The sequence below is a fragment of the Callorhinus ursinus genome, unplaced genomic scaffold (assembly GCF_003265705.2).
Source record: "Callorhinus ursinus isolate GAN/ISIS: 27379988/994484 unplaced genomic scaffold, GSC_fseal_2.0 scaffold9, whole genome shotgun sequence".
NCBI classification, from domain to species: Eukaryota; Metazoa; Chordata; class Mammalia; order Carnivora; family Otariidae; genus Callorhinus; species Callorhinus ursinus.
This window is the reverse complement of record NW_027397071.1, coordinates 1,191,869-1,209,792: the sequence shown is the minus strand read 5'-3', so window position 1 is coordinate 1,209,792 and position 17,924 is coordinate 1,191,869. Positions and strand designations below refer to the sequence as shown.

General features: G+C 44.2%; 1 protein-coding gene and 1 long non-coding RNA gene across 7 annotated transcripts in view; one reads left to right on the top strand and one right to left on the bottom strand.

The window, feature by feature from the left end:
• Window positions 1-17,924, bottom strand: part of TBX15 (T-box transcription factor 15) — a 191,782-nt gene that overhangs the window by 88,472 nt on the left and 85,386 nt on the right. For 5 of the 6 annotated variants that reach the window (XM_025872611.2, XM_073896061.1, XM_073896059.1 and 2 more), the window contains 2 exons: window positions 14,584-14,681; window positions 132-3,331 (listed from right to left, as the gene is read on the bottom strand). In XM_025872611.2, coding sequence (XP_025728396.1) covers window positions 2,547-3,331; window positions 14,584-14,681 — 883 coding nt within the window. In that variant the 3' untranslated portion in view covers window positions 132-2,546. Of the gene's footprint in view, window positions 1-131; window positions 3,332-14,583; window positions 14,682-17,924 lie in introns of those variants that run through there. The other variant, XM_073896062.1, reaches the window with a different exon arrangement.
• On the top strand, window positions 3,127-17,456 carry LOC141373393 (uncharacterized). The gene is made up of 3 exons (XR_012379299.1): window positions 3,127-3,263; window positions 9,596-9,971; window positions 15,864-17,456. It is a non-coding gene; the product is annotated as an uncharacterized lncRNA (long non-coding RNA).

Genomic DNA, 17,924 nt, shown 5'->3' with positions numbered 1-17,924 from the left:
CGTCTCCCATTTGCAAACCAATACTTCCTACCCTGTCCATCCCTCAATGCTTACTGTGAGGCTCAAATGAGCAAATATGGGAGGAAAAAAGAGAGACTAAGAGAAAGTGCTTCTAAGTGGAACAGCCCAAGGCACTTTATTCGTCTAAGTCGTCATTTGGTACACAGCAATTCAAAATCACTCCTCCAGGGCTGTGGAGGTGCATTTAAAGGGGAGGGTATAAATCTAACAGCCTCAGAGGTGCACTCACCTCACTCCCTTAGGATGTAACTTCTTCCCTGATTGTCCGAGTACCTCACAGGACTGCAGGGACTGTGGGGGCTCTGGCAGCGGGACCCGGTGCTAACTGCACAGACCCGGAGCTCAAATGGCCAGCTCAATCCCTTGCTACCCGAGGGCCTGCATCAAGTACTTACTTCTTTTTAAAGCTTGTTTCCAGATCTCTGAAATGATCAAAATAACACCTATCTCACAGAATTGTGGGGGGCTGAGATGAGATACGCATATAAAGAATGGTATAAGGCGCTGGGTACGGGGCCGGGATGGGGATCGCTGTTGGACTCGCTGGATTCTGCAGCTAGCATGAAAGCGAACATCCCACTAGAGTCAGACCTGATTTCAAGTCCTCGTTCCCTCTCTGACCAGCTCTTCGATCCCAGAGAATCCACTCAACCTCTCTGGAGCTCAGTTACTAATCAAATTGAGGATGGAGAAATCTCCTTCACGAGGTCTGCATAAAGATCATGCCAAGCAGCATAGACCAGAGCACTGTGCTCATTGTAAAGCACAATGCAAATGCATACACTGCTATTTACTTTTTCTGTACAAACACGCTGTAATACAATTGCAAAGATTTTATTTAGCGGCTTTCTGTGCTTGGCACTTAGAAACAGAGTTCCGTGCATAAGGGCAAATTTTTTATACACCTTTACTTCATACATATTTTACATACCCTTTTTATTGCCCCCTTTTTTAATATTCATAATATTGGATTCCCCACTAGGCACATAAATACATTATCTACAACACCTCAAAACCAAAAATCTTAATAGTATTTGTATTATTTTACTTGGTATTATTTGCATTTCCACACCACTTAAAAAGTTTAGCTTGTACCAAACTTCACTTGTTTTCTTAACATTAAAGGATTTGAAGGGGAAAGGAAAGATGAAGGAAAAAACCCAAAACTTCAAAATGCAATAAACTATTTGATAAAAATGGAGATCTAAGGGCAGGTGGAAGGATGGAGAAGGCCCATCTGCAATTCCCTGGGATGTGCCCGGATTTCTCCTGCCACGGGGGCTAAGGGGCAGGCGATCCAGGTCAGGTGTCTGGATCTGGCATGTGGAAGGCCAGGCCTCTATTTGTCACCTCTGCTCTTGGTATCATCTGTCGGGATTATAACACCCTTCCTTCTTCACACTCCTTCCTGTCCCCCTCCCCTGCCAGGCTGCATGCTCTGGAATGGGCACTGCCTACACAGGGCACCCCTCTTCTGGAGCACGGTGGTCAGAGCTGCGGGATCGAAGTGCATTCCTTGCCCAGGTCCCTGTCACCAGTGCCCTGACTCTGCACAGTGTCCCAGAGAGGTTTCCTCCTCGGTGATGCCACGATTCTTTCTAGAACCTGTAGGGGGGTGGGGGTGGAGAACCAAACCAAACCAATTTCCTCAGTGCATTACAACTCTCACCATTGCTCACACTTCCTCTCTCAGTCTCGCTCTCCGCCTCTCTCTTGCTCACTACTGCTTCTCTTCCTTTCTCCTTCGGCTGCTCTTACTCCCCTTTTCACAGGCACCCCCGGGAACATCAGCGATAGCACACCGAGTGAGGAGAGCCAAAGTTCAAAAGCAATCGTTTTCAGGAAGCCAAGTCCGGTTGTAGTGATGTTTGTCAACCCTCATGGACCGGAAGGGGCTCCAGGATACACGGTTCATTCCAGAAACAGGGTAGGCTGCGGGGGAGAAATGTTGACTGCCACTGCTGGCCCAGTCCATCTAGTGTTGTACATAGACCCATTCTTGGTGAAAGCCCCCACCTGGGCCCCCCTCCACAGAGTTCACCCACTTCCAAGTCAGTGTGCATGTATGTTGGTGTGTGTAAGAGTTTGTGTGTGAATACATATGTGTGTATGCATGCACGTATGTATGTATGTAGGTAGGTATGCATGTATAAGTAGGTCTGTATTCGTGTGGGGGGTAACTTTTCATGGCTGCTACATGCTAGCATCTCCCTTAACATTATTATAAAATGATTGTTCAGTTTCTTCAAAGGCCACTCTGGAGTAAACAATGCTTTATAAAACTAAGGTTTGGGAAGGCAGGAGAATGGCCACTGAGTCGGAGATGATTCTAAGGCAAGTATCCTTCAGTGGCTTAAATGTCTTTTGTTGTTCTTGGGTATGTGCTTTCCTCCTCCAGAAAAAAAAAAAAATACACAGTTCCCATTTTTCAAAGGCTTGGGCTCCCAAAAAGGAGGATCTGCCCATGGAGACTCTGGGGCCCTGCGGGTGTAGGGCAGTAAGCTCCGTGGTGTTTGGACCGGCCATTAAACCATGTGCACGGACATCTGGGAGGAGGAGCCTGGAACCGCCCCATACTGCCGACCGTCACAGGTGTTAGTCGCCTGCTGGTTATTGGGCGAAGGGCTAATCATGTGCATGCTGTGCTCCATTCCCGTGGGCAGGTACTGCCTCTCTCCAAAGGCCCCATTGGAAGGAGAAGAACAGAGTAAAGTGCTTTGAGAGGCGCTCAGTTTTTCTGGGCTTGCAGCTAGCCGAGGAGAAGTGGGGAAATTGTATCCATAGAGATTGTAAGGGTTGTGGAGAGAGAAGGCGTTGTAGGAGCTCTGCTGCATGTGGCTGCCCCCAAACATATGTGGTGATGAGGAACTGGAGGCCGCATTGCCTGCCTGCATGACATACTGGAACTGGGAAGTGGGGAAGGACCCCAGCTGGCCACCGTAGGCTTCCATCTTGCTGTTGCTAGGCAACGAGGGAGGAGTCGGTATTCCTGAGATCAGGGATGGAGTCCTCTGAGGCATGAAGGTTTCTGAGGGCTGAGTGGCTGAAGCAGTGCCACTCTGGAGCCTGTTGTAGCCACTGTCACTCAGCCCTGGGTAGCTCTGCAAGGCCGCCATGTTGCTTCGGGCACAGGGTGGATAATCAGAGAGGTTTAGATTGCACAGCTGGCTCTCTCGACAGCCCACATTGAAAGTGTTGGGAGCCAGATGAAATGTTGGAGGAGAACAGGATGGAGATAAAAGGTGAGAAGAAGCTGAAGGGGATGGTGTCCCAGTGCTGGAGGTGGTTGGGGAAGTGCCTGTGCTGCCCCCTGAAAAATAAAAGGTGAATACCATTGAGCCAGAGACCTTTTAAGAGAAGTCTGTGCAGGCCAGATGCAAGCCAGGCAGGAGGTGCCCTCAAATGTCCAAGATGGGCTGAGTTTTACAGAACCATCGCTTTCTCTTAAATCAGCAAACTCATGTTAAGTGATTCTACCTGTGCACACATACAGAGGCACAGGCGTGCACACACACACACACACACACACACACACACCCCAAAAGAGAAGACAAAGAGGTGATACAAAAGAACACTAAACTCTTGTTTCTGTATGGGTCTTCGAAGTCTTGTTTAAAAAGAAAAACTAAGCCCTCCAGTATTCACTTTGCCATTTCTCACCATCAAATTCACTTTCCAGTAAGACCTCTGATAATCACATTTAAAATCCACCAGCTCAACTTCCCCACATTGTCCGTGGAAATGCATTAGCTACATGCTGTCACCTGGGACTATGGCTGACCTTGCCATATTTAATCCTCCAGCTAAAAACACATCATACCAAATCTCAGGCCCTCACCCACAGAGGAAATGGGGTACTGGGGCAAGGTGCCAAATCAAGGTTAAGGCCTGGGAAGGCTGAGCAGGGGGCCCAGGTAGTAGGAGGTATGGGACTGAAGGTATGGGACTGAAGTTCTGTCATATGAAAGATATTATGAGCACAACCAGATGAGTTAGGTTAGCATAAAGCAAAGCTAACCTGTAACTAAATCATTATAATTCAGAGGCTCTACTAATCTCCCTCTAGAAAAGCCTGTCCTCTGTCTCAGAGATTAGAACAAAGACTGTAAATGTAGTCTGCAGATTTGGGATATTTGTGAGGGCAAGAGTCCAGACAGGTCACAAAGTCAGGAGATCTTGGTTCTCACAGCTCTGCCACACAAATCCCCCATGTGGTCCTGGGCACATCACTTATCTTTTCTGGGTTTGTTTCTTTATCCAGAAGATGAGAAATTCAATTGGATCAGTAGCTCTCAAGCTAGGAGAAGCTACAAGCTTTAAGTTCCAGGATCCCACCTCAGACCAACTAAATGAGAATCAAAGGATTCTAATGTGCAGCCAGGGTTGAAAACCAGTGATACCACCCAAACTCCTTATTTCAAAGCACCCAGGAGAGTGATTCCTAAACTTTAAGGTGCATGAGGATCACCTGGAGAGCTTGTTAAAACAGATTGCTGACTCTACCCACAGAATTTCTGATTCTACACATCTGGGGCAGGGCCCAAGAGTTTGCATTTCTGAGACTGATACTGCTTCATGGTCTGGAGACCACACTTGGCGTGAGAGGACCTCCAGGTCCCTTTCATCTCCTCAAGTTCCTGAAACTGTATTTGACAGAGTTGCTCCTCTGACGTGCAGATATTAGAACTGGATCGGGGGCTGATGCACCAACAGATCAAGAGCCAGTTCAACTCAACCTACTTCACATGTGTTCTCAGATAGTTTCAGAAGGCAAAAATGACCCTTCCAAGCCTCTCCTTTCCCAGGGCTACGAAGCAGCTGGGCAGGAGCCACTTTTTGCCTCGCCCACTGGCAGTCAAAGGCAGTGGTGAGTGCTTGGGCTACCAGGCCTTTCATTTGAATTCCAGAATGGGAGGCTGCTCTGTCTTCCATAGGGACTCTCCCATGATGGAATTCCTCCTTTGGGGCAAGGTTGGGAGCTTCCCAGAGTTGTTGATGAGAGCTCTGATTCCCCCAAGGAGCACGGTACCCTTAGGTCATCCACAACTCTTGTGAGGATTCTTAGAACCTGAGCTGCCATAAAAGGATAAAGGACATTTTAAGTGGAAAGGAGCAGGAATAAGGTTTTTATCAGTGAGAGAAATGTGAAGAAAACTGGCAGGCTTCCAGAGATATTGGGCTACAGAGAAACCATCCACAGGGTGACAGGGAGGAGGGTCCAAATGTGCAAACTGAAAGGCAGATAACTCAAAGAGAAACCCAAAGTTCATTTTTAGCCTCAGCCTAGATCCACAAATATGGTAGTGGTATTGACTGTGGAAGTTCAAATTTAGCTCGTTAATAGTTTCTTTGGAGTTGAGTTTTTATAAAACCCAGCTAATATCATCTCTTCCTTGGTCAAAAGAATTTCCCCAATGAACTTCCAAAATAGAACAATAAACAGTTGCTGATTTTAGAGTCATTTCAGGAAATTCTCCTTCCCGTTTCTTCTTCATGCCTTAAATTCCTTTAAGAGAGGTAAAAAGATTTCTATAACACAAATTGAGATAAGGCCAATATATATACCACCGAGAGAAGTAAGCCAGCAGCTGACCGTGGTAGGAAGAGCACCCAGGCTAATTCTAGGTCCACTGGCCTCCATCCAGCTCATGATCACAGGTAATGTGGGCTACCTCTTCATTCTCCTCCTCTGTGAAAGAGGGTCTCGAACGACAGGCTTCCGTTTCTGTCCTTCTCAGAATTCTATTGGCGTCTGAGGATTAAATTTATGCTGAAGTGTGAATGGCCAATAGCAAGGACTTTTCAAGGAGCCATTTTAATATAAAAAAGGAGTCTGGAAGGGCACGGCTGAGAAGGATGAGGAAGAATATCTCCGACTACTTGTTTCTGGACTCCTGAGTGGCCTAGACTACACAGCCTTCCAGGAAATTCAGAGATTCATGCTCTGCAACTGGCACTCTACACACTTCCCTCCTCTTGCACCCTCAACGCTATGAGCTTCAGGGAAATAAGTGCTATGGCACAAATGGAGAAACCCGACTCCAGCTGTAAAGAGATTTGTGTTTTATGGGAGATGTATCTGATCTCCTCTCTTTGAAAGTCTGCCCTTACTCCTCCCCCCCGAGATCTGGTGTTTATGTGGTCCCCAAAGAGACACCCCCGTTCAGCACACTGCACTGTCCTGTTCTAGGGAGGCTCCATCAGCCCTGACCCCGGCCTTGCAGCAGGAAGTGCATGATGGAGCAGATGACTTTTTACAACTCTAAATGGTTTTCTCAGATGGCCCAAGATGGAACGAATGGTACTGATTTAAGGCCACAATTGGTTTCACTACAAAAAAATAAGAAGGGAACTATTAACAAGTTACAGGGATTTCTGTTGAGCAGATGAGAGAGGTCCATGTTAAAAAGTGTGTAGTCAGCTTGCTTTGGCTTTTAAATGACACTCACTGGAAATGAGACTTGGTGGCCTGCTGCGTTTCAGGGGGTGGGAGCCCCCACATGAACTAGTGTTTGAAGAAATGCTCTTATGCACTTCAAGTACTTGATTCAAATAATAGCTATTTTTCAAGGTCCACATAGAAAGAGAAGGCTATGGTACTCATTTTGCAGAGAAGCAAACCAAGATACTGAAAAGTCTTACTCTCTTATGATCTCTCAGCTTGGCGGCTGTTAAACAAGAATGGGAGTACCAGCCAAGTGCTAAATAAGCCTAAGGAGGCAGGCTGCCCTCCCTGTGCTTTTCAACACTGGGCTGCCTTGAGGCCTTGCATCACAGAAGAGCTAGGGCAGAGTGGGAGGCCTGGCCACACTGCTACAGAGGGGTCCGAGCTGCCTCTCAAAGGAAAAGCCTACCTCCCTTTTTTGCATAACATTCTACCTCATCCCTTCTGTATTGCCAAGTTCTGAGTGCTCTGAGGGTCTTAATTTAAACCTTAGATAGATGAGCATGGACTGTAGAGTTTTGGATTCCCCGGCTCTCTTACTGAGTATAGGATCTTGCAAGTGAGCCTCTCTATGTAAGTAGAATTTCAAGTGTCTACCTTTGTAGGGATACTTTGAGAAACAGATGAAATAGCATATAATACAAAGCACATTTAACATTTGTCAATGTTAAATACATTGTAAATATTGTTTCCTCTTCTCTTCCCTTGTATAAGTGGAGAAGGAGGGAAGGAAGGAGAAAGGAATCCTAGGGCATTAGGGGTCTGATGGAGAAGCTCTCAGGTGTTGGCTTCTATCCATGGAGCTGAGCATCTTGGCCTCCCCACACACTGGTGAGCATATGTCACAGCTAGATGCCTGGATGTAACAGGCTGGAGGAGCCTCCATGGCTGTGAATGATAGAGCGCTGGGCCCTTGACCACTTATGGGCCCATTAAGCCATCTTCCCAAAAGCTAAGCCAACTCTGTTTCCTCTCTGGACTATCTTTCCCTCTCCCCTCACCCTTGCCCAGAATGGAAATTCGATGCCCCATGTCTCTATGTCTTCTCAAACCAAGCAAGTGGAATTGAACACAAATAGGCAGGTTGGTGTCTTTCCCACTGTCCTCAGAGGTCTTAATCCACTTCTGAGAGGTGAGTTAAAATGTAATGCCCTAAGTAGCTGAAAACTCTCTGGTATTCCAGGACCAATTTCCTGTCCACCCCACCTCCCTGCATCCTGTTTTACCCATGGACCCAAGTGAGGAGGTACTCATTGAAATTCATATTCAACATTAGCCTGTTCCAATATTCAAGGCTCACGGCCGAACTAACCAAGAAGAATACATGTTTAGCAGGGTTTCCAGATGAGGACAATAACCTAGAATATACTTGTATACCATGAAGACAAGTTAAATGTGACCATGAAAATCCTGAATACCAAACCTGCTGACTTCTGCATCTTTAAATTGATCACTTCCAGACTGTAATGTGAAGGCTTTCACATACAGTTTCCTTTTGGGTTTATTTTGTTGTGCTTTATTCCCCTCCCCCTCAAAATTGAAAAACAGTAAAAACAATACCCCATTTGGGCTAGTAAAGAATAAATTTCCATGTAATTATTTGGTTCCATCAGCCAGACTCTTCTCTCATATAACTTGGTGGCATGTGTCCCTGAAGAATATGGAATCACTGTGTCCCTGAGCAGCCTTCTTTGAGGCTTTCAAACAGATAAAAGGTAAAATGTCAGCACCCTATGGACTCAACCCAGCGAACAAACCCAGAGGCCATAACGTCAATGGTCATGATCACAGCCCTGTCCATCCCCACTAAGGAATTACCCTTAGTTGAAATGAGTACCCTTCTTAAAATGCAGATGTGTAACGTTACAGTGCTAATGAGAATTGTGTGGTTTCAATCTTAGACTCCTAATGCATCCTTCTCCATAAAGTTTAAAGATATACATGGATCCTTTTAAAATAGCTTTTAATATATTCACCCAATTCTCATTTTTCTCATTGGTCCTCTGGGTTCTGAGCCTCTGTGCTTCCTGGATGGCCCTGTTTCACACCTGCCACACTGCCCCAGGTGGGCTAGCCCCGTATTTTCCCCTTTCATTAACTGGGTTGTTTTCTCTGCTACTTGCTTTACTGCCTGCCCTGCTGTCCTGTACACATCAGTTGTGATTGCCATTTAGGGCTGATCTGCCTCTCTTCTGGCCACAGTACCCAACTTCCCACTGAGAAGCCCCCGCCCCACTCTCAGCCCTTCGCCCCTACCACCAGGGAAGGCAGGTGACTAAGGGCTGAATGGTCCAAGCATCATATTCCCTGGCCCCCACCACAGTAACTGGTAACACAATTAGAGTCAGTGAGACTCAGGGAGATTTTGCTAAAAAAACTTAAGAGGGGCACATGACCCTTCCCATCAGATTTAAACTTAAGAAGATGGAGGTCTAGGGCTGTTGACAGCTATGTTACCACCATGGGGGTTGGGGGTGGGGCCTGAGAATGAAGTCAAGTGGGAGCCTGGAGCAGGGTGGTAGCAAGGGAGACTAGAGGTGTGGATGGATTCCAGAACTTGGTTGGCTATGGTGAGTAGGGAGGGAAGGAAACACCCAGGATGGTGAGTGGATAGTGGTGTCCTTCCCCCAGGGAAGGGCGCCAAGTCTGTGAGGTAAATCGTGGACTCAACTTTGGACACACTGAGCATAAGGGACTTTGGGACAACACAGAATATGTCACCAATAACTGTTTGTGTTAGTGGACTGAATTGAGATGCTTTCCAGTCCCTGTCATGAGCTGCTCACAGGCATCATTCCAGACCTCAGTGATAAATGAGATCTGCTTAAGTGGCTATCTCTGAATTGTAGTTCAGACATGCTGTCCATTGAACTGTCCTCTTTATCTTTTACTGGTATGAATTTCTCAGCATCTAATCCCTTTCAAGGGCCAACCTTGTAATTATAATTTGTAATTATTACAAATCAAACCTATAAAAAGCCCAACACTGACAGAGATGCTCATCATCCTTTTAACTGCCTGACAAGCATTAAAAAGCCCCAGTGGTGTTGAAATCCCTCTAGTTTTGGCTGCTACCAGTTGAGGAGAAGGGAGGGTTTCTGTAAATGACAGGTCTCCTTACTTCCATAGATGGAGATTTCCTGCCAGCTCTGGTGTCACTGGTCCAGGATGGTTCCTTATAGTACAACCATCGTCAGACCCTGTGGAGATGGATGGTGCTCACAGAAGCTCCCTCAGTTTGGGCCAAACAAGTAGCTCTACAGTATGTATCATCAGAACAACAGAACTGCACTTGGCCATAACTGGCCTGGGCTCTTATTTCTTTTTTCTTCTCCATTTGCGTTGCCTCAGTCAACATCCCCCAAGCAGCACTTACGTGGTTAGTTCGTTTTGTCCCCGCCACTAGCAGTGTTCAGGCAGAAGCCACTCCGGAAACATAATCCCTATCTCCAGACTCTCCAAACGTATAAACTCCCTTGCCAATTCTCAATGAAGAGGTCTGAAGGTAAGACCAGACACTTGACTTGATAAAAATAAAATACTGACCTATTTAGAGTTAATGCTCAAGTTGTTGACAAGAAAATATCAAGACTAAGAGTAAACTTAAAAAAAAAATGTTGTGGCGAATTAAAGCTCTAGTAAGTAGGAATGAAGAAAGCAAATGTGGTCTGGGTGGAAAGGCAAGTGCCCCGTCAAGATGGAGATCCACTTGGGAATCCTCAACTCACTTCTGCCACCGCTTAGCTGCAGACGTGTGAGCAGACTGCTCTGTGCCTTGGTTTCTTCTTGTGTGAAAGGCAGAGGAGGATGAATCCCATGCAAATTCTCCATCGGAGAAAACAACCATACAGACCACCCATTCAATATAATTTCTAAAATAGAAAGATCTGAGGTTTGGCAAAACGGTGGCTAATTCAACTAAGGTACTTTCCTTGAAATTTTATCAACAAATGGGTCTTCATGAAAGAGAAATAAAAATGACAGCAAGGGTGGAATGAAAAAAGCAGCATCCTAACCTCACTCAGACAGAAGAGTGGATCCAGCCTCCAGCAGCAGCAGCAGCAGGAGCACAAAACTGGCCCAGGGCTGCAGATGTGACATGCCAGATATTCATGTGTTTGAAGCAGTGAGGCTATATGGACCCTGGGTGAGTCAATCATTATGTGGAGCTTAAGTTTGGTGCCAATGCTCCCAATACTCTCTTCACCAAAAGGGAATTACTACAAAACTCAGTCAGCCACTGAAGTTTCCACTAGAAGTTCAACACTCTCTACTTCTTCTAAGACACAAAACAGTTCAACAGAGATGGCTCTGTCTCTTTTCTTCATTTTATGAGTGATAGTGTCCATAGTTACTGGAACTCTCAGTTCTTAAGGGAAGAGGGAGTGGATGTTGTTTCTTTTACATCCTTTGTTAACGTCAAGAAACCAAGCCACGTATTGTTTAATAATGAGAATCTGGATCAAGTTCACTATATAGTTCAAAAATGTACTCCAATTAAACAATTTAATAGAATTTTGGCTTTTCCTCTAGCCCCAATCCCACTACCATATGTATCCAATAATTCCAAGTTCATCCCCCTAAACACACTAAAATGGAGTCACTAAACAAGTGTGACATTTTGCTTCGAAAGTTCAGTTTCTCCAATCAACAAAACTAAAAGCCAGCCTATGGAATGGGAGAAGATACTTGGAAAATGACATATCTGATAAAGGGTTAGTATCCAAAATCCATAAAGAACTTACCAAACTCAACACCCAAAAAACAAATAATGCAGTTAAGAAATGGGCAGAAGTCATGAATAGACAGTTTTCTAAAGAAGACATCCAGATGGTCAACAGACACATGAAAAAATGCTCAACATCACTCATCATCAGGGAAATAACAAATCAAAACCATGATGAGATACCACCTCATACCTGTCAGAGTGGTTAAAATCAACAACACAAGAAGCAACAAGTGTTGGTAAGGATGCAAAGAAAGCGGAACCCTCTTGCCTTGTTGGTGGGAATGCAAACTGGTGCAGCCACTCTGGGGAACAGTTTGGAGGTTCCCCAAAATGTTACAAATGGAAGTATCCTAAGAACCAACAAATGCACTACTAGGCATTTACCCAAAGGATATGAAAATACAGATTTGAAGACGTACATGCACCCCAAAGTTTATAGCAGCATTATCAACAATAGCCAAACTATGGAGTGTCCAAATGTCCATCGACTGATGACTGGATAAAGAAGATACCATACACACACATACACACACACACACACACACACACACACACACACACAGAGAGGAATATTACACAGCCATCAAAAAGAATGAAATCTTGCCATTTGCAATGATGTGGATGGAGCTAGAGAGTATTATAGTAAGTGAAATAAGTCATTCAGAAAAAAGACAAAGACCATATGATCTCACTCATATGTGGAATTTAAGAAAGAAAACAGATGAACATATGGAAAGCAGGAAAAGCAAAAATAAAAAAAAAAGAGAGAGGGAAACAAACCATAAGAGACTCTTACCAATAGAGAATAAACTGAGGGCTGATGGAGGGAGATGGGTGGGGTGAAGGGCTAGGTAGGTGATGGATATTAAGGAGGGCATTTGTTGTGATGAGCACAGGGTGTTGTATATAAGTGGTGAATCACTGAATTCTACCCCAGAAACCAATATTGCACGGTATGCTAACTAAAATTTAAATTAAAAAAAATTAAAAATAGGGGTGCCTAGGTGGCTCAGTCAGTTAAGTATCTGCTTTCAGCTCAGGTCATGATCGCTGAAAGCCCCTCGTTGAGTTCCTCTCTCAACAGGAAGTCTGCTTCTCCCTCTCCCCCTCTCTCTGCCCCTCCCCTGCTCGTGCTCTCTTTCTCGCTAAATAAATAAATAAATAAATAAATAAATAAATAAATAAATAAAATATTTTAAGAAATTAAAAACAAAAATAAAAAAAGAAATAATTTTTAAAATACAAGAAAAGAAATTTAAAAATTTAAAAAAGAAAGAAAGCTCAGTTTCTCTTAAACCACTGTTTTCTAAGAGTCAATACCTGCTCAACCACCCCACATGCTGGTGAAATGTAGACTGTCAAGCGCAATCATCACTCCACATCCATATCCACACACATACCAGGTGGTTGTGCTCCAGGCCCGTGTGTCAGTGACCCTGCCTACCTCCTTTCATTAGGTACTTCCTGGCTGCCAGGCCCAGTGACAGTTCTCGAGAGCACAGCAGTGAACACAATGTCTCCACCAATGCCTGCTCTCAGGAACTGGCAAAATCTCTGCCAAAACCTTCTCACACCAGCCTCCATGATACAAAATGCCTGATTAGCTCGAGCTTGGACAGTCAGCGAGTAAAGCAAGGGCAGAGAAGCAAGAAGCCACCTCAGAAATAAACAGGATCAAGTGTCTTTGCATGAAAATGACCCATTTTTCATTTATGAAGCATGTTTATATACATGACCACAAGAAAAGTTACCCTTCTTTGGCAGGTGAGGAAACAGACTCACTAGAAGCCGAGGTTATATAGAGAGTTAGTGGCCATCAAAGATGAAGGCCCACATCTCCCAACTGTCATAACACCTCTGCCTCTTAAGGGCCATGAGGCCTCAGAGCAAAAGCAGCACCCTGAATATGTACTGAGCCTGCTTCTCTCACAGAATTATGAGGAGAAAGTTGGCTTCATGCAGAGGGCTTCCATTTCTCGGCCATTTATTGAGAAAAAAACAGAAGGAAATTCTGCATCACTTGTCTCACCAGATCCCTATGAAGATGTTGGTCTAATCATGCTTTAAATAGTTAATCATCAGAAAGGCAGTATCTCTTGTCCCTGAGGCATCTTCCTCTCAGGTATCCATATACAGGGACATGAGGGAATGGAGATGGTGGTGGTCATGATGGTGATGACAATGATCATCACCGCCACCATGATTGCCAGCATGTAGTGCATGCCTATATGTTTTTAAATGCACTGTCTCATTTAATCCTCACAAGAATTCTACTATATTCTTCCATTCTGCAGATGAGAAAACTAAGTGTCAGAAAGGATGGGAGACTTGGCCAAGGTCACAAAGCTAGGAAGGAGCAGTGATAAGAGCCTAACCCAAGTGGTCTGCCCCCAGCCCCTATCCTTTTAATCACCTTCTTCATCTTAAAACCTGAGAGACTTCAATAATTTAGATTACAAAACCTAATTTAGTGTGAAAACTACCGGAAGCTCCTCTGGGAGGGGAATGTAATATAATGTATTATCAAGTCCTAGAAGGGTTTCCCATATGGCAGAGCCACAATTTCAAAACTTAGGGTTCCATTAATGGCAGCCGTGTGACAGAACAGAGTAAACTCTGTAATTTTGACCAGTGTCACTTTGGGGGTGGGAGGAGGTTGGAGAGGGAGACTCATAAAGTGTCTGACACTCTGGGAAGCTTCCCGAGGCGAAGGGGTCCTGCCCTGGGAAGAGCCACTGACTGAGGAAAAGAGTTGAGGTCAGCCCACGAGCCATTTGTGCTAAGGCCACAGGCTTCCCACCCTGAGCTGCCAGAGAAGGGAGAAACTGGAAGTAAAGCACAAAGCAGTGCAAGGAAAATGTTCACCCGGCCCATCAACTTGAGATAGGTGTTGTGCCTGTCCAGGTGTTCAGCCAAAAAGGAGGGAGCCCAAGTTGCAAAATTCAGATGGGCTTGCAGTGGTCCCCTCCTCACTCTCAGATCTAAGCAATTCATTCCCATTGTTCAAACAGTTTTTTTCTCCTCTACAAAACCAGAATAAGAAAACTGATAAGGCTTCCCTAAGGAATAAATGAAATTATCATGAAGTAGTTCTTCGAATACCAAGGGCTATGTGAATGCTTAGGCATAGAAATAATAATTTCACCCCCATCATAATCATGAACATAACCTTGCTTTTTGGAAGGGGGAGAGGATGCTGCATCTGGAGCCGGCTTGTTTGCACAAGTGGTTATGCTTTGGTTATTTACAGAGCTACCAAGTACTCTTCCTTCGAGAAGAATCGGTGTAACCCATGGCTTGGCTTGGGGCCAGATGTGCTGTATTCAGTTCCACTCCCACTCTCTCCCCGGCACTATCACTAAGAAGAAGCCACAGCCCAGGGTGTTACCTTGCTGCTTTTGCATGGTGGTGAAATCCTCAAAGGTGAGTGTGCGCACAGGGGGTCTCCAGAACGCATAAGTCTCCATGATGGCTTCCAGTCCGGTTCTGCAGAGAGAAAAGCCAAAAAAGGAAATTATAAATCATGCCAAGAAATGCACTGACTTTTTAAAGATCCTGCAGTGGTTTGTCTGACAAGTGGTATATACATAGGATTGAGAGACATCACCCCCCTCACCACCCGGGAAATTAGTCTAGAAGAGCACAAGGAACAGATAACACTGAAATGCATAAGGAAGAAGAAATTAACCCAATTCAGATTATGTGCAAGCAAGTCATAACTATGATGGAATTTTACTCTGAGCTTTCTTCAAAGGAGGTCCGGTCTGCACGAAAAAACTATGAATTTTTAAAGGTCAGGGTCACTAATATCATGACCAGAGTTGAGCCGAGAGTGGCACTGACTGTTTCTCAAGCACAGGACAATATCATCATCATTACCGCAGTACATGGACACAGCCTGCCCCAGACTCAACTCTACCAGTGGGGATGTGGAGTCCAGGGAACTGTCAATTCGCTTAAATCAACAGAGACAAGTAGGGCAATAGAAACAAAAGGAGAAGTAAGCAAGCAAATACACTTGAGTTTCTGCCACAACAAAAAATGCCCACCTGAAGGCAAAGAAAGGGTTTGGTCCCAGAAATTATACCTCATGCAAAAAGGCCAATACATTTCTCTAAATACTAATCTGTATTTTATAATCTAATAACCAAGCTGGTGTTTGAGGGTCACATACATGAGACCGTTGGACCTCAGGAAACATCCAGTATTTTACAAATACATTAAGGCTTCTGTTTCATTGATACTGGAGGTTCCATTAATTAAAATATGCACACACTGCCTACCTTACCCTTCAATAAATTCTCTCTATCATATATATGAGGTACTGATGGACATCAATTCAACGTAACTATCCAAGTTATGTCGGTCATATTCTTGCTGATATTCCATATCCTCAAAACAGAGTATTGGTTGGGGCTTCATTTAAAGTTTGAACTTTTAACTTTGTTAAAGCTTCTGATTATTGACTTTTCTTTAAAACTAACTGCTTCACTTCTATCTAAGTGGAAGGAGCAGAAGTACAGGGACTATGGACAAGGAGGGTAGAGAAGAGTAGGTGGCATTGTCCTTTCATTGCAAAGTTACTAGAAGGTAACATGGCGTCCCTTCCTGCAAAAGACAAGCATTCCCTCTTGAGATGAAACTTATGGTGCCTGTCTTCCTCCCTAGGCAATACACTTCCAGAGTTCTCTTCAGTCCTGCAGACCAAGAATAAAGTGAGAAGCTATATTTTAAGCGAGAACAAATATCCTTTCCTTACAAATGACTAGAAGACACCTTGAGGTTCTTCTCAGATGAGCTGCTGCTGTTTGTGTTGGAAAATTTCCTCTCTGAACAGGCTTTACTTGCACAGTTAACTTTCTAAAGTCTTCCCTGGAATCTTGGAGGCTTTAAATACACCAATGTTGGCAAATCAAACTCTGTATTTTTAGAAGAGATTGAGAAGAGAGGGTGTTGCATGGTGTTTATTAGCTGTTAATCTGTTAAAAGTAGGAATAGAAGACATGTCCACATAGTCACCTACATTAAGGCTGAATACAGTACATGGAACTATTTGTGGAGAGAAAGAGTCCAGGCAATTAGGGAGTTCAGAATAATAAGAGGATAGGCAGATAAAGCCATGCCGAGCTTTGATGCATATAAGAAAGAGATAGGTCAGGCATGGATCTCACTGCTTTGTTCTGGAATGTTGGCCACCCATCAGAACATCTTAGGATTCCCTGTAATAGCACAGGAGGCTCACTGCAGATGGCAAGCCCTTTGTGGTTTCACCTTCTATTCCATTTTTCCCAGGAACATTGTACCAACAAGGGACAAAATATTAGCTCAAGGACAAAGAACAGTCCTTCTCACTTCACAATAAAGTGACAGATGACTGTGAAGTAACAGTTACACACTGATATACTGCCCATGTCATATTTATTCAGGAAATAGAAAAACTTTGATTTCATCTTCCTAACAGGCAAAAAGACTGTGGCAAAGACATTCATAATTTTATTTAAGCCGTCAACACTATATAGGTCAGTGACCATTTACCCATCTGTCCAAATCTAAAATCCAACTGAAAGACTGAGTTGTAGAATCATAGATTTAAAAATTGGGAAAGTTCTTGGGTACCACCTACTTCCTCTTCCTGGGATACCATCTTGGATGGTTATCCAGCCCCTGCTGGGGTATTTCCCAAGGAAAACATTCAGTTTTCTAATAGATGTTAAGAAAGTTCTTTCTGACCTTGGCTGAAATCTCTAATGAAACTTGTACTTTCTGGTTCCATTACCAGTGAGTAAATGCTGACAGTGACAGACACTTTCTACATCCTCATCAGGAAGACTTTCCTTAGCTGTTAAGAATGTCATGTACAAGACGCCACATATGACGCAGCTACTGTCCATCCAGTCCAGGGGTCTGTCAGAAGGTTCATTTTGATGGTGGAGTTGTAGGGGAGGGGCCATGACTACTGAAAAATAATGACTGAGACCACACATCCCTCACCACGCTTTGCTGTGGATCCATCTCTCATAGATTTATCCCAGCTACTTCCCGAATCTACTTATATATTCAAAGCATATCTCTTTTTAGAAAAATTAATCCTATTTGTTTACTCTATGCCACATCTTATTTGTCCTCAAACTCCATTAAGCTTCATCAGATAGATCTAATTGTTAGAAAGTACTAGTGCTAGATATCAGGATTTGGTGGTGTGCTGTGACTCTCTTTGCCACTAGTGTGTCTACTTTGGATCCCATGTTTCTCTGTGTCCCAGTGCTTAAGGTCTGTTGCCTGTTGCATGGGCAGATCTCTATTTGTATGCACTGAATGAATAAATAAAGGAGTAAATTTTTGCCCTATGTTTTACTACTGCACCATTATTTCATGAATTTTAGCCAGCCTAAAACTGAGAAAAGAAACTTGATGTAAAATCAAGACTCTGCAGACAAAAGGAATCCTTTAGTACTGGAGACTTGAGAATTGTTTCTATAGCTGCTTATGCCTTTCTTGACTCAGGTCTCAGAGGGGTTTCAGTTTTCCTTTGGTTTCTTCTGTTCTGGTCACGGAATTTCTGACCTGCAACAGTCTGGGTTCCCCTCTCAGGGGCAGTCATTTCTACCCTCATCTTCTCTTACAAGAGTCTCTGCCAACTACCCATTAACATCTTCAGCCACTTGGATGTCTATTCAAAGTTTATCGTGAGCAATACATTGCTTACTTATTCATCATCATTCTACCCTA